The 23,559-nt window shown below is 44.4% G+C and overlaps 3 protein-coding genes across 3 annotated transcripts in view; 1 reads left to right on the forward strand and 2 right to left on the reverse strand.

The window, feature by feature from the left end:
• The window catches only part of LOC118407286 (mitochondrial fission regulator 1-like), a 12,573-nt gene extending 4,917 nt beyond the window's left edge, over positions 1 to 7,656 (reverse strand). Inside the window, exons 1-8 of the mRNA XM_035807742.1 lie at positions 7,500 to 7,656; positions 7,095 to 7,179; positions 6,221 to 6,550; positions 5,849 to 5,973; positions 5,240 to 5,357; positions 4,585 to 4,836; positions 3,969 to 4,183; positions 216 to 393 (exon numbers count right to left, since the gene is read on the reverse strand). Of these exons, the coding sequence (XP_035663635.1) occupies positions 216 to 393; positions 3,969 to 4,183; positions 4,585 to 4,836; positions 5,240 to 5,357; positions 5,849 to 5,973; positions 6,221 to 6,550; positions 7,095 to 7,160 (1,284 nt within the window). The 5' untranslated portion in view covers positions 7,161 to 7,179; positions 7,500 to 7,656. The remainder of the gene's footprint in view (positions 1 to 215; positions 394 to 3,968; positions 4,184 to 4,584; positions 4,837 to 5,239; positions 5,358 to 5,848; positions 5,974 to 6,220; positions 6,551 to 7,094; positions 7,180 to 7,499) is intronic.
• A 910-nt stretch (positions 7,657 to 8,566) lies between these two features.
• On the forward strand, positions 8,567 to 13,256 carry LOC118407295 (armadillo repeat-containing protein 1-like). The gene is made up of 7 exons (XM_035807757.1): positions 8,567 to 8,673; positions 9,199 to 9,279; positions 9,910 to 10,001; positions 10,961 to 11,174; positions 11,517 to 11,633; positions 12,004 to 12,078; positions 12,516 to 13,256. The coding sequence occupies exons 1-7, from the start codon at positions 8,587 to 8,589 to the stop codon at positions 12,723 to 12,725; spliced, it is 876 nt and encodes a 291-aa protein (XP_035663650.1). The 5' UTR covers positions 8,567 to 8,586; the 3' UTR covers positions 12,726 to 13,256.
• A 1,091-nt stretch (positions 13,257 to 14,347) lies between these two features.
• Positions 14,348 to 23,406, reverse strand: LOC118407296 (2-hydroxyacyl-CoA lyase 1-like). Its single transcript, XM_035807758.1, has 10 exons — positions 23,011 to 23,406; positions 22,129 to 22,298; positions 21,331 to 21,616; positions 20,717 to 20,846; positions 19,563 to 19,674; positions 18,747 to 18,859; positions 16,550 to 16,679; positions 15,676 to 15,938; positions 15,163 to 15,316; positions 14,348 to 14,706 (listed from the first exon to the last, which is right to left on the reverse strand). Exons 1-10 carry the CDS (start codon positions 23,204 to 23,206, stop codon positions 14,533 to 14,535), a joined length of 1,728 nt encoding a protein of 575 aa, XP_035663651.1. The 5' UTR covers positions 23,207 to 23,406; the 3' UTR covers positions 14,348 to 14,532.
• Between the last annotated feature and the right edge of the window lie 153 nt (positions 23,407 to 23,559).

Consider the following 23,559-nt stretch of genomic DNA (forward strand, 5'->3'; position numbering starts at 1 on the left):
CGACACGCTAAAGCTTTACTCCCTTGGAACACTTTACTTCATACATGCCTACCACTGACAAGTCCAAGACTGAACAGGAAGCACTACTTGCATGATGTTTTCTTCAATTTTAAACATTGTATGACTTGTAAGCAATGGCACATCTTGAAACTTTACCAAAGTGAGTTCCTTTAATACAAAAATTATTACAAAAACTATGATGATACTGAACGTACCTTCGGGCTGCATGACGCGTCCGGTGACGGCCAGTCATTCTCCTTGTCCTGCTGATCAGGTGACCCGACGGGTTTCCTGTGAGCGAACTTCCTGCGCAGCGCCTGGGCGATGAGCGCCGCCGGGTCCTGGGCGTCGGCTTCCTTCGGCTTCTGTCTCACGGGGGTGCCTCCTGGTGACCTGGTAATGGTAGGAATGGTCAAGTTACTGTAACTGCATTTAAGTTCGCGGGGATTTAATTTCGAGGTAGCGAGAAAAAGGACTTTTTGCGGTGGTTTTAATTTCGCGGTAACACCATAGATTGAAGTCTAATATAGTAGTATAATAGAAAAATGTTCGCGGTGGTTTTAAGTTCGCGGTGAAGTGGTCACTGCGAAAACCGCAAACATTTCTGCATTTACAGTACATTGTAGTTCCATTGCCTTTTTGAGGCTGTAGGGGCAGTGGGTTGTTATTCATTATGTCTAGGGTACAGTAATGGTAGGCACAGCCCATCCCTCTCCTTCCACTGCCTTTTACCTCCCCGACCGTCAGTCAGGTTCCCATTTTTACACCTAGGTGGTGTGGGGAAAGTCCTTTAAAGTGCCCATAAGGATGCAGGATCGGTGGCATGTCAGGAAATTTGAACACAAGACCTCTGGGTTCTGGGCCGCGACCCGCCCGAGTTCCCCTCCCGCCACCTCTCCCCCTTAACCATCTGCCGTGGAAACCCACCAAGTAATCAATCGCCCCTTTTGTCATGTAGAATGTGTTGTTTTCTTATATACAAGCTGCACAAAGCCCTGCGCGCTGCTATATATTTACCTTTGCCAGAATGGCTAAGGTTATGTTTTGGGCTTGTGAGTCTGTCTGTGTGTGTGTCTGTGTGTCTGTTAACAGCATAACTCAAGAAGTCTTGGATGGATCCCGATAATATTTGGTAGGTGGGTAGGGGTCGGGAAAACGAAGGTCAAGTTCGATAATGGGCCCCCTAGCGGCTTGCTAAGGTACTGCAGCAGAACCTCAATTTTTGATATCTCGTGTTCTGGACATGCTGTGATCATGATTTTTGAGTGGTAGATAGCCCTCGAGGCAGAGAGTAAGTGCTGTGAGTTTGGGCCCCCTAGCAGCTTTTTTGGAACTGCAGGCGCCGGTTTCCTTTCAAACTTTGGATGAGAATAACTCTACAACGTGTTGACGGATCGTCATGATTTTTGGTATGTAGATAGAATGAGTGATGACTTACATAATGGTATACTAATTATGCAAATCAGCAGCTAATTTGCATAATTAATGAGGAAAAATTATAAATCCACTTCATTCCATGATAGGACTTTCAAACTTGTCACATATGTAGCTGGGAAGGAGAGAAATGTCGACAGATATCAATTATGCAAATGGTGACCTCATTTGCATAATTAATGAGAAAATATGAACATGTTGACGGATCATCATGTTTTTTTGTATGTAGGTAGCGTAAGTGAAGACCTACATAATCAGATAACAATTATGCAAATCAACAGCTAATTTGCATAATTAATGAGGATATTTTATAAATTCACTACATTCCATGATAGGGCTTTAAAACTTGTCACATATGTAGCTGAGAAAGAGAGAAATGTCAATACATATTTATCATGCAAATGATGATCTCATTTGCATAATTAATGAGAAAATATTAACGTGTTGACGGATCGTCATGATTTTCGGCATGTAGATAGCCTAAATGAAGACTTATATAATGTGATACTTATTATGCAAGTTAACAGCTAATTTGCATAATTGATTAGGAAAAGTTCATAAATCCACTGCATTCCATTATAGTACTTTCATCAAAGTTGTCACATATGTAACTGAGAAAGAGGGAAGAGAGTAAGAGGTGTATTTAAAGACTTTGAAAGAGAATAAGTCAAGAATGGATCAAAGGATCATCATGATTTTTGGTCTGCTGATAGCTTAAGTAATGCTTGATACAATTTGATATCAATTAATTGTAAATTGGTATCTAATTTGCATAATAAATGCCGAAATTTTATAAACCAACTCCAAGCATTTAATTATAAAGAAAATGAAATGAGTAACGCATTTGTCTACAGACATCATTCTACATAACAAATTATTTGGCAAAGGTATGTGTTCGTGGAACTCTAGTTTGGTCTATTTTCCACTCCATTTTGGAAAATTATCTCTGCCCCCCGACAGCAGGTTGGGTGCTCGGCCGCGCCGACCGACACAATGACTGTCTTTATCAAATAATTGTGTTTTTTGGCTCAAACCTAATTTTATGTGTTGGCGTGACAGATAGGGTAAGTTACCCTATCTGTCACGCCAACGTGACTCCACAGGGAGACCTAGGAACAAGGCAATGATAGTGGGGGGTTCAGTGCAGGGCTTTAGCCAGCGTCCGTTTTTCCGTCAATTGACGGAAATTTGCTGCCTGTGACGGAAAAAAAATTAAACCATTCCGTCAACCTTGACGGAAAAAAATAACGGAGAGAGATGTGAAATCTCCTGAATTTAGATAAAGTGCGGCTATACCACGCCCAAACACCCGAAAAACTGCCGCGAAAACCACGCGGGCCGATTTTTCCCAGCGCACGGCAAGCGCCGGCGTTCCTTATTTGCATTAAAAGAATACACTGGGCGGGAAAATTGACGCGCCATGACCACCGGCGCCAGAAGGTCTCAGCTCTGGTCTCAGTTGAAGTCTGTTATATGCGTTTTTGTTTACTTTTAATGTTAAACAACATGTGCTAACTGTAACATAACAATAAAATGAATTTACATAAAGAACGGGGCTGACTGGCCCGACTCCGACATACTGCTACGTGACATAAACAACGGCGCGGGAACGGGCCCAACTTGCGCTAACTGTTACATGACAATAGAATAAAATAAACATCGAGCGTCTTACGAGCGCAACATATGGGCTAACTGTTACATGACAATAAAATAAAATAAAATAAACAAAGGGCGTCTTACGGAAACAACATGCGCTAAGTGTTACATGACAAAAGACTAAACTGGTCCGACTGGTACGTTCCTACGAACTTTCACCCAGAAGATGACGTAGCACTTGTTGTTGCTAGCGGCCATTTTGTTGCTGGTGCCGATTCCATAATTTTGAGTGAAATTCAGTGAATGTTACGTCGACTAGTGTTGTCCTTTTATGTCGTAAGTATACAAGTAACTTTCAATTGACGATATAGGAAACCATTGTGTAGGTTATGAAGTAAACTATTACCTACCTTGACCTACGTTGACAAATTCGTAGCACGACTCGTGAAGTCCTTTCGCTGACGCTGCCTTCCGATGACCGAGAATATCAAAGACTACGAAGTATGCGAACTAGCTTTGCCATTACCCATTGAAGGAGACGGAGACTAATAAGTAAAGTTTCTTTTATTATAGGAATTCATCAGGTAGTAGATCGTTTTTATTCAATAAACTTTAATCAAGTTTGCTTCAATTCTGTGCGTGCGTGTGTATGTTATTTGACGTTGTGAATAGTGACGTTACGGAAGGGCGTGATAATGATCGCACGAGGCAGACATTGTTTTGTTTAAATTTTGTAGTCAATGACGGAAAATGATAAACGATGACGGAAAAAATAATTTTCGGAAGGATTTTTCCGTCAATGAAAATTGGGCTGACGGAAAAAAATTTCGAGCTGGCTAAAGCCCTGGTTCAGTGCAACGAGAATAAATCTGAGCAAACCAAAACAAAAATTTTTGGCTACATTCCCATAAACAGTTTGATAACTACAGAAAACTGACCTTTCCACAGAGCGCAGCTTGACGTTGCTCATGTCCTTGAGTACAGCCATCATGTTTGGGACTCCGCCGGGGCTGGGCATGGAAACGGGTGTGCTCACAGAGGCAGACCGCTTTGACTTGTTCTGGGGAAAACATTTAGGTTTCACAATTATACATCTGTTTATACTGGGCATGGAGACGGGCGTGCTCACGGAGGCTGAGCGCTTCGACTTGTTCTGGGGACAACAAAGGTTTCACAATTAAACACAATCATGTCATCTGTAAACACAGTGAATTAGTCAGGTGTCAGTCTCTCAAGTCCTGGTGAAGTCAACACTCATGATCATTTACGTCATCACAACACACACAATTGTCACTACTTTCTGATGCTGATTTCTGGAACAAAAAATATAATGTTCCTGATAGGAGTACTGGGATTCCCATTACATGCATATCACAGATTCACATTCACCAAACAGTTCAAATGCTATGCTTTCTTTGGTTATCTTTGTCCTGAAATTGTAGATGGTATAACCTGGATAGGGTTCAGGAACAAAGTTATTTACACCCAAATGATATCACGTATGTGAAATGTGGACTGAAATTGTTTTATACTAATGGTCTCACACAAACTTACCTTCCTGATGATCTCCTTGATGTTCATGACAGGTGTGGCCAGACTTGCAGGGGGAGGGGGTGGAGGTGGGGGAGGGGGCGGTGCAGGTGGTGGAGCCTGAGGGGTCCCCAGGGGGTTACCAGCACCTGGCTGTACGGAGGGGGTCTGCGGCTGCACGGTGGCCATGAGAGCGATCTGAGCGCGGAGTTTGTTCAGCTCTGCCTCCAGCGCGCTGATTCTCTGCAGGGCTGCATCTTCTACTGGGGGCTGCTTCTGTAGGGTGGTCAGGGGGGAAATGTTTTAGTTATACACAAAACCATCCCGCATGATTGTAACTTGTAAGAGGAAAGAAACATAGTGTTGTATATATAAGTACAGTACAATGTGTCGGAGCTCAACTTTTAGTTTTGGAACAAATGCACCAGAGCACCTACTAATTGCCTAAATTGTCTGGTGTGTACAAAAACAAATTGTGTGTACAGTCGTCATAAGAAAAAGTATGTTGTCAACTCTATACAAACTTTACTGTCTCGCTTCGAAGCTTGAATCTAAAATGTTATGGCTTACTAAGACTTTTCTGTATCTGTATGCACAAAAGTGCAGATGTATCCAGTATTTTGAGCTGATTGTGTGACTTTGACAAACAAATTATTAATATCCTAAGAACCTTTCCTACCTGACTAGGATTGCACGTTGCTGCAGGGGTGGTGTCTAAGACGTGTTCCGTCTCCTTTCTCCTGACACAACTTCTTGAGTTTCTCCTGGCTTCTCTTCTGGACTGTCCCAATTCACAGCTGAGGGGAGAGGTGGGCAGTGGGAAACAATGTTATCTACCTTAGCTTTAGCATGCATATTCATTCTGTATTACAGTTTATGTCATACCTGTGACGCGAAAACATTCAATATGGGTGTTCCGGACTGGGCCTATATTTACTAAAGGACCTCCAAATATGGCATTGACATGTGCATGATTACAACAAATACAGACTGCTGCCCCCTGATATTGATACTCTCTATATTTAGCAAAATTGCCAAATACTAGTAGGACTTTTTTCTTTTCTTGCATTTCCTACACGACTTTTTCTTCTTGGCTTCTATGTTGAAAAGCAAAAAAAAAATCAACATTTTATTATTGATATCAGCCTACCAAAATCTCTTCTTGGAGTTGGAGAGAAATACCATGGTCATGGTACAATAAATTCTACCTCATGTATGTTAGTTATAAGTAACTTGGTACATTTCCTACCTGATGTGTGTATGTTAGTAAGTTAGTCCGTGTCCTCACCTAATGTAGATGCCAGGCAGTGGTTCCTCCTGTTCCAACATGGCGATGTCCGCCAGCGACACCGGCGCTCTCCGCACGCCATCCTCGCTGAACGGGGTAGAGCATCGCTGATCCGGCTGGACAGTCTGGGAAACACGGGGGCAGAAACAGAAAAAAGTCACACGTTGTTCAAATACACCAGGAGGTCTCAGTCAATCTGAACTTTTTGAGACCACCTGTTATATTAATCCTTCAACAAATGTGGTAAATCTCAATAGACCAAATAAATATTATAGATGAGTGGGGCTCGGATATTGCGGTGTGATACCTTATCTGGAAGTAGAGTCTGCAGTGCTGGGGTTTGAGTGACAATACTGCGGTGGGAGACCTTACCTGGAAGTATAGTCTGTGGTGCTGGGGTTTGAGTGATGATACTGTGGTGTGAGACCTTACCTGGAAGTAGAGTCTGTGGTGCTGGGGTTTGAGTGATGATACTGTGGTGTGAGACCTTACCTGGAAGTAGAGTCTGTGGTGCTGGGGTTTGAGTGACGATACTGTGGTGTGAGACCTTACCTGGAAGTAAAGTCTGTGGTGCTGGGGTTTGAGTGACAGGTAGGTGCCGATCACCCGGACAATACTGCGGTGTGAGACATTCTTAACCTTCCTCTGGGCTGACTTTGGCCACCAGCTGACCCACAGGGTGCAGAGGTGCTGGTGGGCGACCTGGACAGGAAGGGGGGAAGAAAGTGTTAGTATTGATATTTTTAGTAATAATTTTTGTAGTTCTAAGGCCAAGGACAAAAGTTGTGTGTTTCTGCTACAGTCCTGAAAAAAAATAGGGTCGGTAGGTAGGGCTTATCTTTTTTTTCAATTACGCCCAAACTCTAGATAGTAATACAATACAGACAAAATAGGTGACAAAGTAACACTGAAGAGCACGAGTACACTTATATAGTATAATATTTTTCAATGTCAAACTTATAATTTTGTGCATAATGGCTTTGGATACTAAATCTTGGATAGGGAGCAGGCTGGAACTGGAAACTATGTGACTCCACTGCCCACCAAAAGGAGGCTAAGTTCGGCATGTTTTTGGAAAGTTCAAACACAACATTTTTTTCCTCGCCCTAACAACAATGGCGAGGAAAAAAGTGTTTCCTGTGTTTTCTGTTGTTTATATGTTTCTCTTCTTTGCTCCACTTTGCTAGTCTGAAATAAAGTTGTAGTGACCGTTGGACGAAATGAATCCAAGATGAGCGAGTCTTACCATTACATAAGGGAGCAGATGGTTGATGATGTGGATGACAATTTGTGATGACAGGCTGTGGTCCATCAGTCACCAACTCCACTGTCTGGATAGAGGAGAAAGATTAAATCACTCAGGTGTGATACGCCAAGTGCTAAATATAACCGGAGATGTATCAACCAGTACTGATATTAAATCCTGCAAAAAAAGTTTTTCATGATTTATAAAAGCTCCTTGCTAGTACATTTTAGTAGCAGTACACTGAAAAATTTAAATTTAAATGCCCCCCTCCCCAGATCCAAGACGACGGTTTGCTAGTGATGCATATTATTTTGCTACTCACTCGCATCACGATTTTGCACGATCTATGAGTCTGCAAAAGCTAACAGCATGTGTGAGAGCTGCACCTGTACCTGTATTCCTTACCTTGCTGAAAAGCAGACACGGCAGACTTCTTGAATCAAAACATTTCCACCTCAACTTTCTCTTCTCCACTTCTCGGGCCACAAAATGGTTTTAAACCAAGCGCTACCGGTTTTTCCCAGCATGCACCGCGCAGCCAGCGCATCAGCCAATCAGGTTTATTCTTTTCTCCGACATCACAAAATTTGACCAATCACACACCGTTAAGGTCATTACGTCATGTATATGCGCCATCTTTAAATTTTCAACCCATCGCTTTAAATTTTGCAGGCCAAAAACGGACGGGAGAGGTTGAAATACCGCGAAATAAAACAGCTACCAAGACCGAGGAGACGTTTTACAGCAGTCCAATCTTCTGAGGTTGGAAAATCAGCCACACAGAATTGTCCCGAAAAGAGGTAAGGGGTGTTTTCAGACGCTTACTTGCAAGAAAATCGAGGCTGAGAAAATCGTTGTGTTCAAAACCCCCTCCCCCTATATTATAATAAGCTAATACTTTGATGTTGTTACAAGCTTAAGGTTTCCCAAATACATAGTTGAATGACTCTTTGGCAGCACAGAGCGTGTGTTGTTAGTTGCACACTAAAGATTTGTTTAGCCTTTAGTTTATGGTTTGAAAAACCTCCTACCGCTATCTGGTTTGATGGTGATCATGCAGATAAAATTTAAGGGCAACTTCTGAACTTGTATGATAAATTATGTTCAGGTATTTATCATGTTTACATGAACCACTGTCCCCATACTGGGTTTGTGTACAGGTGGATTTTCCCCATAGCAGTGTGATATACATGTAATACCATTGATTGAACCAAAGACAAAAAACTCTTACTAGTGATGACTCATTTTTTTCGCAATTTTTTCCTGAGTTTTTGATGATTTCAAGATGAAAAGTGGATATGGTTTTGGACAATTCATATCAAGTTGATTGAGAAACTGCTATTTGCTATATCATAGATAGAACTTTATTGCACGACAATTGTACATGGTACAAAGTATGGCAACATATCACCTGAATGCCTAACCTTCAGCAGTGAGAACGTTGTGCCTGATTTTGGTGTATCCTCAGGTAGAAGAACCAGCCCAGGTAAACATGACGAGTACAGAGGGAAAGCTGCAGGTGGTGAGACAGCTGCATGATATCGCTAAGCAACCACAGGGACATGATGTCATCACTCAGGTAGGTTACCTGGATACCATCTTCACTCCAGGTCTTAACTCTGGACAATTATATCTGAGATCAGATATGAAGATAAGCTGTGTTTCCTGTCCTCAAGACCCTAGTCTCTGCCCTAATGTACTGCTGGTACGTTCCCCTGTGTGGCCATTTCTGTCCGTGTGGTGCAGTGGTTTGCTCACTCTGCCTCTCACCACACCTGGTTCAAATTTTTGGGAGTCAGCGGTCCAAGTTTGTGCCCTGCGGCCTGCACATGACTTGGAAAGTCTTAAGAGTTGCCCCATCCTGTCAGGGGGAGGGTGGCATAAAGGTAACGGCCCAGTGTATGTCTGACTCTGAGGGAAATTTAGGGCATCAAACCTCTGCACTTTATAGTTTAATAGGAAAATTGTGAAGAGTAGGCCGTGACCCGGTACATGCTTATCCAAAATAATGTGAGCTGTAGCAGAGCCACATTGCTCCAATAACTAGTAATGTCATATCCTTGTGCGCGATCAGTCTTAGGTTTGACCACTTTACTTTTTTCAGGACCCCAGCCTGCTGTCCGGCCTGGTGCTGTTCCTGGATATCCAGCAGCATGAAGAACCGGTCATCTGCGCAAGTCTGGAGGTACCATGAACTTTTTCGTGATTTAATAAGATTGTAAACCATACAGCACACACGGGTCCCAGGCAGCATTTGTTGGTGTTGTGATCCATACATATTCAGTAAACCAACAACTTTAACTCTATCTGTTAATTGGTTTGGCGGTTAAAGGCAACCTAAGCAATATCTACAGTGTCAAAGTGGAAATATTCTGAATAAGGCAATCTGCATGATATTGACATCTACTGCACTGTATTCTCACATTTACATCATAATTTGATACTTTGAGTGGTCAAAAACAGCCCAGAGACAAGTTGCACGAGGATATTCCTTATTATTGTACCCCCCCAAAATAAGGACTTGATCTGGAATCCTTGTGTAACTCATTCCCGCGCTGTTTTTAACGACTCAATTTATGAAATGATGATGTGAATGTGCTAAAATAGTGCAATAGATGTCAATATTGTACAGACTGCCTTATTCAGAATATTTCCACTTTTAACAATGTGATATTGCTTAGGTTGCCTTTAAGTACGCACTGTTAGAGCTGGGTCTGCACCACTAGCCCTTGGCTCAATAATGAAACAGACAAGACAGTACTTACAGTCATTTTTAAGTTGGTGCACAAGTATTCACCTCTTCCATCTGTTGCAGGTTCTGGAGCTGCTGGCCCACAAACCCTCCTGCCGTCCCATCATGCATCAGCAGCTGGGCATGAAAGAGTCTCTGCAACACATCTGCAGCAGGTGGGAACTTCTTAAGATGTGTCTCGTGTCTTGGAGTGTAGTTACTGGTGTCTTAAGATGTAGTCTGGTGTCTTGGAGTGTAGTTGCTGGTGTCTTAAGATGTGTCTTGGTGTCTTGGAGTGTAGTTACTGGTGCCTTAAGATGTAGTCTGGTGTCTTGGAGTGTAGTTGCTGGTGTCTTAAGATGTGTCTTGGTGTCTTGGAGTGTAGTTACTGGTGCCTTAAGATGTAGTCTGGTGTCTTGGAGTGTAGTTAGTGGTGTCTTAAGATGTAGTCTGGTGTCTTGGAGTGTAGTTACTGGTGTCTTAAGATGTAGTCTGGTGTCTTGGAGTGTAGTTACTGGTGTCTTAAGATGTAGTCTGGTGTCTTGGAGTGTAGCTAAGTACTGGTGTCTAAGGGTGTGGTCAGGTGTCTTACTCTAAGGGAATATAGCAGTAAAGTGTGATTAATGGTGCACACCCCTATTCTACGACAGATCTGTGGTACCGGTAGACTGGTAGACTACTACTACTAGTGCATTGCAAAAACAAGGGACGAAGGGGTTTCAAAGGTCTTGGTTTGAGTTCATCACTGCCTCCTGTACACAGACACTGGTACTGCACCATTCTAACTTGCCTTACCTACATATACCAGGGACACAGCAGCCCAGTCTTGCGCCCAGTCCGTGTACTGTACACTTCTGCCCCCTGTATGTAGACACTGGTACTGCACCATCCTAACTTTCCTTACCTACATGTATCAGGGACACAGCAGCCCAGTCTTGCGCCCAGTCTGTGTACTGTACACTTCTGCCCCCTGTATGTAGACACTGGTACTGCACCATCCTAACTTTCCTTACCTACATGTATCAGGGACACAGCAGCCCAGTCTTGCGCCCAGTCCATGTACTGTACACTTCTGCCCCCTGTATGTAGACACTGGTACTGCACCATTCTAACCTGTCCTATGTACATGTACCAGGGACACGGCAGCCCAGGCCTCGGCACAGTCCGTTTTCCAGCTCCTGTACAAAGCGGAGCAGAAGTCTAAAACCCCAGGCTCGGGTCTGAAGGACACCTACAACTCCACACGCACCTCCAACAACAGCAACATCCGCAAGAAAGTCTGCTTCCTCGGCGCCGCTAACAAAAAATCAAAGACCATCACGCTGCAGATTAAAGGTCTCACTGATCAGGTGAGTGCTGCTTGTCTAATGTTCCTCCATTGTTTGAGGATAAATTACAAAAGTTCTGTGTCTCTACACTCGACCTTTATTGTATGTGCTGAAGACAGAGGGTTCTCAGTTGGTATAGAATAGTGTTATACCAAAGAGTATGTGAGAAAATGTCATGTACAATGTCAGAATCTAAATGCACTATCCCTGTTCTTTGTTCACAAAATTGGTGACATAAAAAACTGAAATTCTTCTTTATTAGACATAGAAAGACTGCCAATACATTCAGCTGAAACAGTCTAGTCAGACACGTGCATACAGTTGTCCAGACTAAGCTAATCACTGTTTCATGTTTTCCACCAGCATCGACGTGAACTCTGTGTGGGCCAGCTGCTCAAGGTCAAAGGGGTCATCAGTTTCACCTTCAACATGCCGCTCCAGAGATGCGTCCTGCGGGCGCGGCCCGACCTCAAGGCAGAGGTAAGGAAACTGTTGCCTAGCAACAAACAGCTGCTAATGCTGAAGATCGGAGAATGACTACATAAATAAAAAAAATAAAAAAAACAAGGTAGGGGTAAGGAAACTGTCGCCTAGCAACAAGCAAGGCAGAGGTAAGGAAAGTCTTAGGAAACAGTCCCCTAGCAACAAGGAAACTGTTTAGCAACAAGTAAGGGAACTGTTGCTTGGTAACAACTGAGAGTTGGTCATGTAGTGGTTCAGTGGTTGCTGATACAGTATCACTAAACACTCAGAGCTCCGTGGTCTCTCGGGGCTGAAGATGCAGAATGGTACTACTGTAGTCTGTACAAGTTACTACAACATGAACATTTGTTCTGTCCGTCCCTTGCAGAGCCTGGTGGCTACAGTGAACAAGACGGGCGTGATGAACGCTCAGCAGGTGGTCAGGAACGACCAGGGAGAGGAGGTGACATAAAGTCTTTACTTATTTTGATTCTATCAAACCAAACTCACTGTCTTGTTTTACTCAGCTTTTAAGTGCTGTACAGGACTGGTGTGCTGCCCATATTCTACACATCTTATGCTCACTGTGTAAAATTGTTAGCCTCCATCTGACATGGTTCGTAGAATTCAGAAAATTTTAATTCAGCAAATAATTGTCCAGGAGAGTCAGTCGATGCGAAGGTTGACATTTCCCCCTGCATGGCAAGTCAAACCCTTTGGTAGCAAAACTCCTGTGGCAAAATATTCCCCCTATTATTAGCCACTGTATGTACTAGACAGTGTATTACTATTAGCCAGTGAGTATGTACTAATCAGTCTTGTAGAGACTGCAAAATAAGTGTGCTTTGTGTAAAGATGGTTTACCGGTTGTGCAAAACTAACTTTATCCCCACCCCCCAGGTCCTGCTGTCGTTCGGAGCTCACCCCGCCGACGCTAACAAAGAGAACACGACGCTGCCGGACTACCTTCCCGAAGAGGACAGTCCCGTGAAGTCCGACGGGTTCACGCTGGCCAGGTCGGGTCACGACCCCCAGGGTGGAGGTCGCGGATGGCTCAGTTCTGCGGCCGGCGCTGCTGTTAGTTACCTGTCCAAGTCTTTCTACTGGTGATGACAAACATGTCTTTTTGTTGAACTGGGCTGGGGCTGCTCCAACCGAATTATGTGTTTATTAGACAGAATCTTTTAGTTATCTAAGGAACATGTTTTGATAAACTGGGCTTGGGCCACCCTAACCAAATTATGTGTTTATTAGAAAGAATCTTTTAGTCTTTTATACTAGTGAGGAACTAGGCAGGGCCACTCTGACTCAATTATGTGTTGAAGAAGGTTAGATATCCAGGTAATAAGATAGGCCAAAAAGTAGTTACTCAAGCAACAGGATATGATTTTGGAAATGGTCAGACAGAACCTAAATTGTCTCCAGCTTGACTTTGTCTTACCTTGTTTCCTATTGGACATCAAAAATTGTTATGGGTAGGGAAACAGGTAATTTTGTTGCTGTGGATGAAGTAATCTTAGCAGCTGCAGGGAAAAGTTCACACAAATATCTCACGCTAACCCGTGTTCATGAAACGTTGAGCAGTGGTCCTGACTGTGATGACAGTTAGCAGTGATGAAGTGTGATGTAAATGTGTACATAGAGTCTGATAGACCAACCTGTCTCTGAAAATCACTCTAGTGGGAATCACAGAGTTCTTTTTTTAAAGATTAGAATAGACTTTCAAACTAGTATAAAGCAAGCAATTTATGAGAACCAATGAACTGCATTGATTTGTCCTGAGAATTCATTTGGTATCAAACAAGCTGTTCATTCTGGCAAAAAAAACCATCTTGATTATAATAATGCTTTTGCCTGATCTGTCTGGCAACTTTTTACCTCTTCTGCTCATACTTCTGATGTCTATGTAAAGCCTTTCAATGTACAGAGGCTCTCTGGCTGCAACAGAGGCATTTTCCAACTTGAAGTTTGTTTACGTATGATTTGAATGATGACAATAAAGGAGGAAACACAGTTTCATTTTTTTGTTTATTATTCATTTTCTGTGTCCATTTGAATAGCAAGTTATGCTTTGTGGGGATATCTAGATCTTAGTTACTGGAAAGCCCCACAGTGGAGGTTGTGTATTTTGGTAATAGTACATTTTGTAGTTGTCATCCTTGTTAAAATCCCCTTGAAAATATTCATTTCAAACACAACTTGAAGAAAGAGCAGTGTTTGGCACTGAGAGGAACTACTGTGCTGTCAAGTTAGATTTGAAAATAATTCTGATATTCTGCAACCTTGATAGGTGAACACAATTCATTTTGAAACTTTCTTACACTCCTGAACTGTTGGCCTCATTGAAAAATAGATTACTAGGTACAATATTGAGATACCAATATAATTGTCAATTTTAAAGTGCACAATCTTTACACTGACATTTTACTTTTTATATATTTAATATATTCACTATACATTCTGTCTGATGCCATAGACCAATGCCTTTTGGCATCACATTTGCACAAGTTACCGGGTAAGGCAGCTAAACCCTATCTCCAAGCACATGTAGGAGGGCATAATTTCTCAAGTTCCCTTTTCTAGACATTTCCTAGTGCTCCAACAACTTGAGAAATGTTACTATTTCTACTCTCCAGGCAGAGGATGTGTTCTAGGCATTTTTGTCAAGCTTTCTATTTTGTACTGTTTTTGGACACAAAAAATTACACAGGGGAAAGCCCTACAACACGTCAGAAAGAGCTGAACCTCTGCTTGGAGACTACAAATTTTGCCTTTTTCTGCTAGAACATCAAGTGTCTGAGCCATTCAAAATCCTGACTTTCCCATTGCTCTGGAAGCTTGAATAATTTTGGTACAACTTTGCCATTACACAGGCTTAGAGACTAGCTTAACTTCCTAATATTTCAGTCTGCAAATATCACAGACCAGAGCGTGTGAGCCAGTCAAAGTCTTGCTGTTTGCGCGAAGACGTTGGCTCGATCATCACGTTGATCAGCGAGGCGCGGTTGTCTGTCGTTGCCGACTGGAGGGCCCTTCGCAACTCCTCGTGGTTCGCTACAAAGTAGCCTTTCCCTCCAAACGCTGCCAACACCTGCAAGGCACGGCCGGGATTTGTTACCATGGTTACATGTGCAGAGGACTGGAAGTATGATTCCCAACTATCAACTTTTAGTACTGAGCTAATAATAAGGTACCGGTTCCTACTAGGTTCCTAGAAGAAATTGTTTTTGTTAATTAGTAAACATCTTTAACCAAGAGGGCAAGATAATTACACCCCCTGGAACTATGTGCGGACTTGGATTTTTTAAGAAAGAATGAGAATTTGAACACTCAGTGGTACTTGAAGCCATGACTATTTCTTGTTCTTGTCTGAGCTGGTTTAATAATATACTCAGTAGTTGGTACATCTACCAGTTTATTAGTCATTTTGTACATCATGCAAAGTCTGGACATCTGTCCTCAAGTTTTAAAACCTTTTCTCACAGAATTTCATTCCACCCGCAAGTGCATAAAATCTTTGACAGAAGTTTAAACTGTTGTTTCTCACCTGTTCGTAGCGAGCGTTAGGCAGTAGGGATGTGGGAGGGCTGACCAGAGTCAGCTGAGTCCCCGCCCGCTCCATGTGTCCCCAGGTCTCCTGGTCCAGCCCAGCGTAGATCCCGTTGTTGTTCACCACAATGAACAGGATCGGAAGCTGATACCTGCGGTGAGACGACATTTCCTTCGTTTAAAATTTAAAAGAAAATCAATACATCCAGGAACCAATAAGATACACCAAAAAGGAGTATCCAACATCATATCCACTTGCTTGAGTAACTGCTTTCTTGGCTGGTGTATCAAGAAGAACATTGTGAGTACCCAAGTACAGGTTTTTCTCTATGTCCAATGTTCATCTTCCAGTTCATTTTTTCTTTTAAGAATTGAAGGCCAACAACTTAAATCATGGTTAACTAACACAAACTCCAAGAAGGGTAATAGTAAATACAAATTTCTGACTGAGATACACCGATAAACAAAAACAAACAACAGATAAACAAAAACAACAGAAAACAAACAACACCTGCACACGGTCTCCACCTCCATCCCAGAGAACCCGAACGCGCTGTCACCCTCCACACACACGACCTTCGTCCCCGGGAGGTGGTCGCGCGCGTACAGTGCTGCAGCGATAGCAAACCCGAGTCCGACCCCCATCGTGCCGAACGTCCCGGCGTCAAGGCGGCGCCGTGGCAGGCGGTTCAGCAACATGGTGCGCCCGATGTCCATCGTGTTGGCGCCCTCGCTGACGATGATGGCGTCCGGCGGGATGGCTTCAATCACGTTCTGGGGAATCAAAGATACATGTACCATAAAAGTTCATCTGTGTTTGTTTGACCTTTATTTATTCATGAGAAGCTCAATTCAGCCTGCAGGCCGCTTTTCATTGAGGTCATGAGGGAGGTAGGGTCAGATAAAATATAACAGAGGTACAGATTACATCGAGTTTTAATAAATCTTTTAAGTTGAACATGGTAGAAGTTGGTAGAAGTCATTCCGAATAAAGTGAAACTGTAATTTCTAACACACAAGAAATTAGACAGTATAGACTGACTGATTGACTCCAGTCTTTGGCAAGGAGTGGAAAATCCAACTTATGATCCACTGCTCACTGAGTCAGGTGTGCTATCTACGTAACATGACGTCACAGAAGCAGTGGATTGTGCATTCCTTGACAAAGACTGGAGTTGATCAGTTGAAAATTTGGGTAAGTCCAATTTTTGTGTTGGAAAATACAGTTAAACTTCATTCAAAGAATCAAAGATATCTCAATAACAAATAGTTTCATCACGTTGGCAAATCAATGTTTTTCGTACATAACCAGACGGTTGTGCCCCAATCCCTAGCCAACGGTTATAGTTACTTCTAGTATCTACTCTGTACCAAGCGATACAGACCTGGAAGACGGAGTAGTAGTTCATTGGCAGCTTGGTGCTTTGGGCCATCTCCTGAGTGATCCTCCGGTTCAGGTCGGCTTTCTGTTTCAGGTTCACCCACCACGGGCTCTCCGCTGCAAACCTCCAGCCTCTAAACATAAACAACAACAACAACAACTGTTCAGGTCTGCCTTCTGCTTCAGATTCACCCACCAAGGGCTCTCCGCTGCAAACCTCCAGCCTCTAAACATAAACAACAACAACAACAACCCACCACGGGCTCTCCGCCGCAAACCTCCAGCCTCTAAACATAAACAACAACAACAACAACTGTTCAGGTCGGCCTTCTGTTTCAGGTTCACCCACCAAGGGCTCTCCGCTGCAAACCTCCAGCCTCTAAACATAAACAACAACAACAACAACTGTTCAGGTCGGCCTTCTGTTTCAGGTTCACCCACCACGGGCTTTCTGCTGCAAACCTCCAGCCTCTAAACAACAACAACAACAACAACAACAACAACTGTTCAGGTCAGCCTTCTGTTTCAGATTCACCCACCATGGGCTTTCTGCTGCAAACCTCCAGCCTCTAAACATAAACAACAACAACAACAACTGTTCAGGTCAGCCTTCTGTTTCAGGTTCACCCACCACGGACTCTCCGCTGCAAACCTCCAGCCTCTAAACAACAACAACAACAACAACAACAGTTCAGGTCGGCCTTCTGTTTCAGATTCACCCACCAAGGACTCTCTGCTGCAAACCTCCAGCCTCTAAACAACAACAACAACAACAACAACAGTTCAGGTCGGCCTTCTGTTTCAGATTCACCCACCACGGACTCTCTGCTGCAAACCTCCAGCCTCTAAACAACAACAACAACAACAACAACAGTTCAGGTCGGCCTTCTGTTTCAGGTTTACCCACCACGGACTCTCTGCTGCAAACCTCCAGCCTCTAAACATAAACAACAACAACAACAACTGTTCAGGTCAGCCTTCTGTTTCAGATTCACCCACCAAGGGCTCTCTGCTGCAAACCGCCAGCCTCTAAACATAAACAACAACAACAACAACTGTTCAGGTCGGCCTTCTGTTTCAGGTTCACCCACCACGGGCTCTCCGCTGCAAACCTCCAGCCTCTAAACAACAACAACAACAACAACAACTGTTCAGGTCGGCCTTCTGTTTCAGATTCACCCACCACGGGCTCTCTGCTGCAAACCTCCAGCCTCTAAACATAAACAACAACAACAACAACTGTTCAGGTCAGCCTTCTGTTTCAGATTCACCCACCACGGGCTCTCCGCTGCAAACCTCCAGCCTCTAAACAACAACAACAACAACAACAACTGTTCAGGTCAGCCTTCTGTTTCAGGTTTACCCACCACGGACTCTCTGCTGCAAACCTCCAGCCTCTAAACATAAACAACAACAACAACAACAACTGTTCAGGTCGGCCTTCTGTTTCAGGTTTACCCACCACGGACTCTCTGCTGCAAACCTCCAGCCTCTAAACATAAACAACAACAACAACAACTGTTCAGGTCGGCCTTCTGTTTCAGGTTTACCCACCATGGGCTCTTCGCGGCAAACCTCCAGCCTCTAAACATAAACAACAACAACAACAACTGTTCAGGTCGGCCTTCTGTTTCAGATTCACCCACCAAGGGCTCTCTGCGGCAAACCTCCAGCCTCTAAACAACAACAACAACAACAACAACTGTTCAGCTCGGCCTTCTGTTTCAGGTTCACCCACCACGGGCTCTCCGCCGCAAACCTCCAGCCTCTAAACATAAACAACAACAACATAAACAACAACAACTGTTTAGGTCGGTCTGCTGCAAACCGCCAGCCTCTAAACATAACAACAGGATTTAGGACAATTATTACAAGATATCAGGTCCATACCCGTAACCAGGACTTTGTTTCTTTAAATTTGTAGATTTTTTTTACTTGCAAGCGCTGCAGGCTAGAGCTTTCTGGTGGTGTACCATAGGGGGCATGCACCTCTGTAAAATTTTGTACTTGCATGAGAGGAGGAAGCAATGTGGCAGCTATGATAGGTCTGAAAACCATGCTTACTAAAAATACGAAATTTTTCACAGTACATGACTCTTTAATTGCATGATGAATGATAGGTCTGCCACAACACACTGTAAGCTTGACCTGTGCTGTTTGTTACACTGTAGGCAGTTTGCCAAGTTGACCCCTTCCCTGACCTGTGATGTTCGTCCATGGCTTGGTTCAGCTGTTTCACCACACAGTCCAGGTCTCCCACCAGCGCCACCTCGGCAGGCCGCGGGTTTCCCATCTCCTCTGGACACACGTCAACCTGTGGGCAGAAACAGAAAGTGAATTTCAGTCCACTCTCCTAGTGTAAGGAAGCCTCACTGTCCTATCCTGAGGACTGAAAACCCTTTCCAGTAGTACTGGAGCAAAAGAGTGTAGTAATGATCATGACACGACAAGAAGAAGTATGTATGCAAGCAGGGTGAGCAATTACATGCGAGGATGCAAACTCACAACCTTCTAATATAGTCAACAGAACACACAAGATAAACATCAATGTCCCTAATCTTGAACAAACACAGAAGCTGAGGCAGACAGGCAGTGTACTGGATTGATGTGTGAGACACATTGACTGACTTGTATGGCCTTGACCTTGGTGCTGAACCGAGGAGGCAGGCTAAAGTGCAGCATGCAGTTTAGCCTGGTTCCAACATCACTCACACTCACTCACACTAGTTCTAGTCTATAGTTTGCAGACTTCCTTGTGGAATAACACGAATACTGAGTCCCATACACACTCCCACATCAGCAGAAATGTTACTCCATCATTAGCTAGCAGGGTGTTTACTGACTGACCTGTATGGTCTTGACCGTGGTGCTGAACCTAGGAGGGAGTCCGTAGTGTAGGATCCAGTGTAGCCTGGCTCCCACATCACACTCACTCACTCAGTCAAGCATACATACCAGACATACACATGAAGCTACTGTTACTCCATCATTAGCTCGGAAGTTCATTCCAGACTGACCTGTATGGTCTTGACTGTTGCGTTGAACCTTGGAGGGAGGCCGAAGTGCAGCATCCAGTTTAGCCTGGCTCCCAGCAGCAGGATCACATCTGCCTGCAGCAGGGCACGGGACCTGCAGGGGAGGCAGGGTGCCAGGCTATGCTTACAGAAGGTTTATCACACATATAAAGCAGCAGGGCACGGGACCTGCAGGGGAGGCAGGGTTCCAGGCTACTCTTACAGAAGGTTTATCACACATATAAAGCAGCAGGGCACGGGACCTGCAGGGGAGGCAGGGTGCCAGGCTACTCTTACAGAAGGTTTATCACACATATAAAGCAGCAGGACCTGCAGGGGAGGCAGGGTGCCAGGCTACTCTTACAGAAGGTTTATCACACATATAAAGCAGCAGGACCTGCAGGGGAGGCAGGGTGCCAGGCTACTCTTACAGAAGGTTTATCACACATATAAAGCAGCAGGGCACGGGACCTGCAGGGGAGGCAGGGTTCCAGGCTACTCTTACAGAAGGTTTATCACACATATAAAGCAGCAGGGCACGGGACCTGCAGGGGAGGCAGGGTGCCAGGCTACGCTTACAGAAGGTTTATCACACATATAAAGCAGCAGGGCACGGGACCTGCAGGGGAGGCAGGGTTCCAGGCTACTCTTACAGGAGTTTTGTCACAGAAATGTATCTATTATTCAATTCTAGAAATTAAAATATTTTAGGTCAATGATCAATCAATGATATAATTACTAATTTCCTTCAAATTGGTTGTAGGGCTTTCTATGGTGAAACGATAGCAAGCGGTCACATATTGATAAATTCTAAACTAAAGGTAGGATAACTGCATTCACTCAATAAAACTGTCAGTGTGCCAAGACATCAATCTGGTCTTGAAAAGTCTCAGGACTACCATATTAAATTGCTGTGGCAATATGATTGTTTTTTAAAAAGGCAGATACATAAAACATTTCTGAAAATTTCTGACAACACACTGGGGAATAATTCCCCTGATCTTTTTGACAATGAATCATGGCTTGCAACAAGAAGGGACTGCAAATTCTTCCATTTCAATTAGATTATGCAGCTAGAAAGCAATATATTGGTTACCAACAAATAGCAGAGTATCACAACTGTAGCCAGAGAGACTGCTATGAAGGTTACAACGTACCTGGCAGCAGACATGCAGAGCGGATGGTCGTCAGGGACGACGCCCTTCCCCATGGGGGTTGGCAGGAAGGGGAGACCCGTCTTCTCCACGAACTGTCGTATACTACCCTCCGCACGGGAGAACGCAGCACCTGGGGTATCACACAGGAGTTAGCCTGGGGTATCACACAGTAGTTAGAAAAACTTCCCTCCGCACGGGAGAACGCCGCACCTGGGGTATCACACAGCAGTTAACCACAAACTGTCGTATACTTCCCTCCGCACGGGAGAACGCCGCACCTGTGGTATCAAATGGCAGTTAACCATGCTGCTGCAGTTTAACACCCTGTGGTACAGCAGTTAACAAGCAGTATCGCAGTTAACTTGTGGTATCACACAGCAGTTAACCTGTGGTATCACACGGCAGTTAACCTGTGGTATTATGCTGCAGGTAACCTATAGTATCAGGCAGCAGCTTAACAACTTGCAGTATCACTGACAATTTTTACAACCTGTGGTATTATACAACAGTTTAACAACCTGTGGTGTCACACAGCAGTTTAACAACATGGCAGTGGTATCACATTCACACTACATCACATGTAGCAAACTGAGCAAACATTCAAGAACAGTTACCTTTCCCAATAATCACCAGAGGTCGCTGTGCCCTTGTTAGCACTGATGTTGCCTTCACCACTGCAGCGGGATCTGCCAACACCTTCGGCGGGGGTGGACAGCATGGCACCGTGCGGAGCTGAGACTGCCCCACCTGCTTGTTGACCAGCTGCCCAGGAAGGTCGAGGTAACACGCGCCCGGCCGGCCGTACATGCTGTTCCGCACTGCCTTCTCCACGAAGAATGGGATGTCTCGCACTCCGGGAATCCTCGCAGCGTACTTACAGTGGAGCCTGCTGCTTTCCACCTGCAGGTTGAAAAACAATTGTAATGAATTTAAACAAATGGATGGTGGGCTTACAATTCACTCTGGCTTCTTCTTATTTTCACCACTCTGTACAGGATGGGTTGTGTGTAGATTGTGTGTCCTTAACTATATTGTACATTGTTTCCTATGATGATGTTTCCTATACCATCTACAGAGATAATACTTCACTGTCTAAAGTGATAGGAAATAATGAGTGACAGCTTACAGATGTGCCCTGTGTGGCAGAGACTGTCATTCTCGTATAGGGCTATTTAGCCACAGTTGACGCTGTTAAGGGCTGATATCCCCAATTAGGATTTTACCATGGTCAATATTGACCGAAGGAGGCCATTGAACCTCCAGAGATAATACTTCATATTCCCATCTGCTTCTCCTTCGAAAGATGTTTTCTAAAGAATCATCACTTTAGTGTAAAGTTGAGTCTAGTCATCAATGTTTCACCTAACCCTTGACTTGAGTGACCTTGACCTTTGCCCCTTCTAACCTCTGACCTGTGGATACTCCTGGAAGGCCCCCATGCCCTCCTGGTCCTCGTCGCAGGCTCCACCAATCACCAGCAGCGGCCAGCAGTTCACCGTGGCATTCGCCATCCCACCAATCACGTGCAGGATGCCCGGACCGGACACAACCAGGCACACGCCGGGCCGTCCGGTCAGGTATCCTGGGACAGAGAATAATATATTAGTCATCAGTGTTTGGTTACCAGGATGTTAGGCCCCAGCTGATCACGAAGGTTCCGTAATGGCCTTGGGACAGGGTCAGGGTTAGGGGTTAGAGTGTAAAGGTTAAAATCCTCCTGGAGTCCTGGTGCCATGCCCAGATTGGCTTCGTTGCACAGTGGTGAAATCTGACCTGTTACATGATGATGTTATATAATGTAATCTCACCCATAAGTTATCAGGGTCTCAATTAGTAAATTATGTGTCTGAACGGTCCAGGAAGTTCTTGAGGAATCTTGAGATCTTGCTCAAACTCTTAAAGACGTTTCCACAGTCTTACCTATGGCCTGAGCAGCGTAGCATGCTGACTGTTCGTTTCTCATGCCCACATAGTGAATCCCTGCCTGCTGCAGGTCCATGCCCACCTCTATCACCTGCCTCCTCTACTCTACCTCTACCCTACCTCTACTCTACTGTAACTCTACTCTACCTCTACTCTACTCTAACTCTACTCTACCCTTACCTATGGCCTGTGCAGCGTAGCAGGCTGACTGTTCGTTCCTCATGCCGACATAGTGTATCCCGGCCTGCTACAGGTCCATGCCCACCTCCACCACCGGGATCCCTCCTCCACTCTAACTTTACTCTAACTCTTCTCTAACTCTACTCTAACTCTTCTCACTCTACTCTACTCTAACTCTACTCCACCCTTACCGATGGCCTGAGCGGCGTAGCAGGCCGACTGTTCGTTCCTCATGCCGACATAGTGAATCCCGGCCTGCTGCAGCGCCATCCCCACCTCCACTACCGGGATCCCCACGATGCCGAACGCGTACTCCACTCCCTGCGCCTTCAGGGCTTCAGCCAGGGCCATCGCGCCTGTCACCTTACTGTCGTCTGCCTCCCCCATTTTTCTGACGTACAAGTCTTGGTCCTACAAGAATGTGGTTCTGTGTCTATCTAGGAAGACGCTAGACGCGCGGTAAAAGTTGTAGAGTTCACTGTTCGAGCGTCCAGGACGACTGAATATGACAACTTGCTCGTTCGGTCATGTCACACCCCTTGGCCTATATCACAGACGTGGACTTTGTATGTTTTGGTCTGGTAGGGGTCAATGACCCCGCGGTCACTCTGCTCTCGTGCCCAGAATGTGTTACAAAGTATCAGAAAGTAAACGCAAAAAGGTAAAACTTTAGTTTGTATTATACTGAAAGGCAGTAAAAATAAAAATATGAGTATATAAACGACCGGATGAGATGTTAG

Source organism: Branchiostoma floridae, unplaced genomic scaffold, assembly GCF_000003815.2.
Source record: "Branchiostoma floridae strain S238N-H82 unplaced genomic scaffold, Bfl_VNyyK Sc7u5tJ_1189, whole genome shotgun sequence".
Classification (NCBI taxonomy): Eukaryota; Metazoa; Chordata; class Leptocardii; order Amphioxiformes; family Branchiostomatidae; genus Branchiostoma; species Branchiostoma floridae.

Coding starts and splice junctions, on each gene's coding strand:
- LOC118407295 (XM_035807757.1), top strand. CDS start 8,587: ATGACGAGTACAGAGGGAAAGCTGCAGGTGGTGAGACAGCTGCATGAT. Junction 11,634..12,003: donor GGCCCGACCTCAAGGCAGAG/GTAAGGAAACTG, acceptor CGTCCCTTGCAG/AGCCTGGTGGCTACAGTGAA. Junction 12,079..12,515: donor GGAACGACCAGGGAGAGGAG/GTGACATAAAGT, acceptor CCCACCCCCCAG/GTCCTGCTGTCGTTCGGAGC.
- LOC118407296 (XM_035807758.1), bottom strand. CDS start 23,206: ATGGGGGAGGCAGACGACAGTAAGGTGACAGGCGCGATGGCCCTGGCT. Junction 19,675..20,716: donor CTCTGCATGTCTGCTGCCAG/GTACGTTGTAAC, acceptor CCTCCCCTGCAG/GTCCCGTGCCCTGCTGCAGG. Junction 16,680..18,746: donor GCCATGGACGAACATCACAG/GTCAGGGAAGGG, acceptor GTTTATGTTTAG/AGGCTGGAGGTTTGCAGCGG.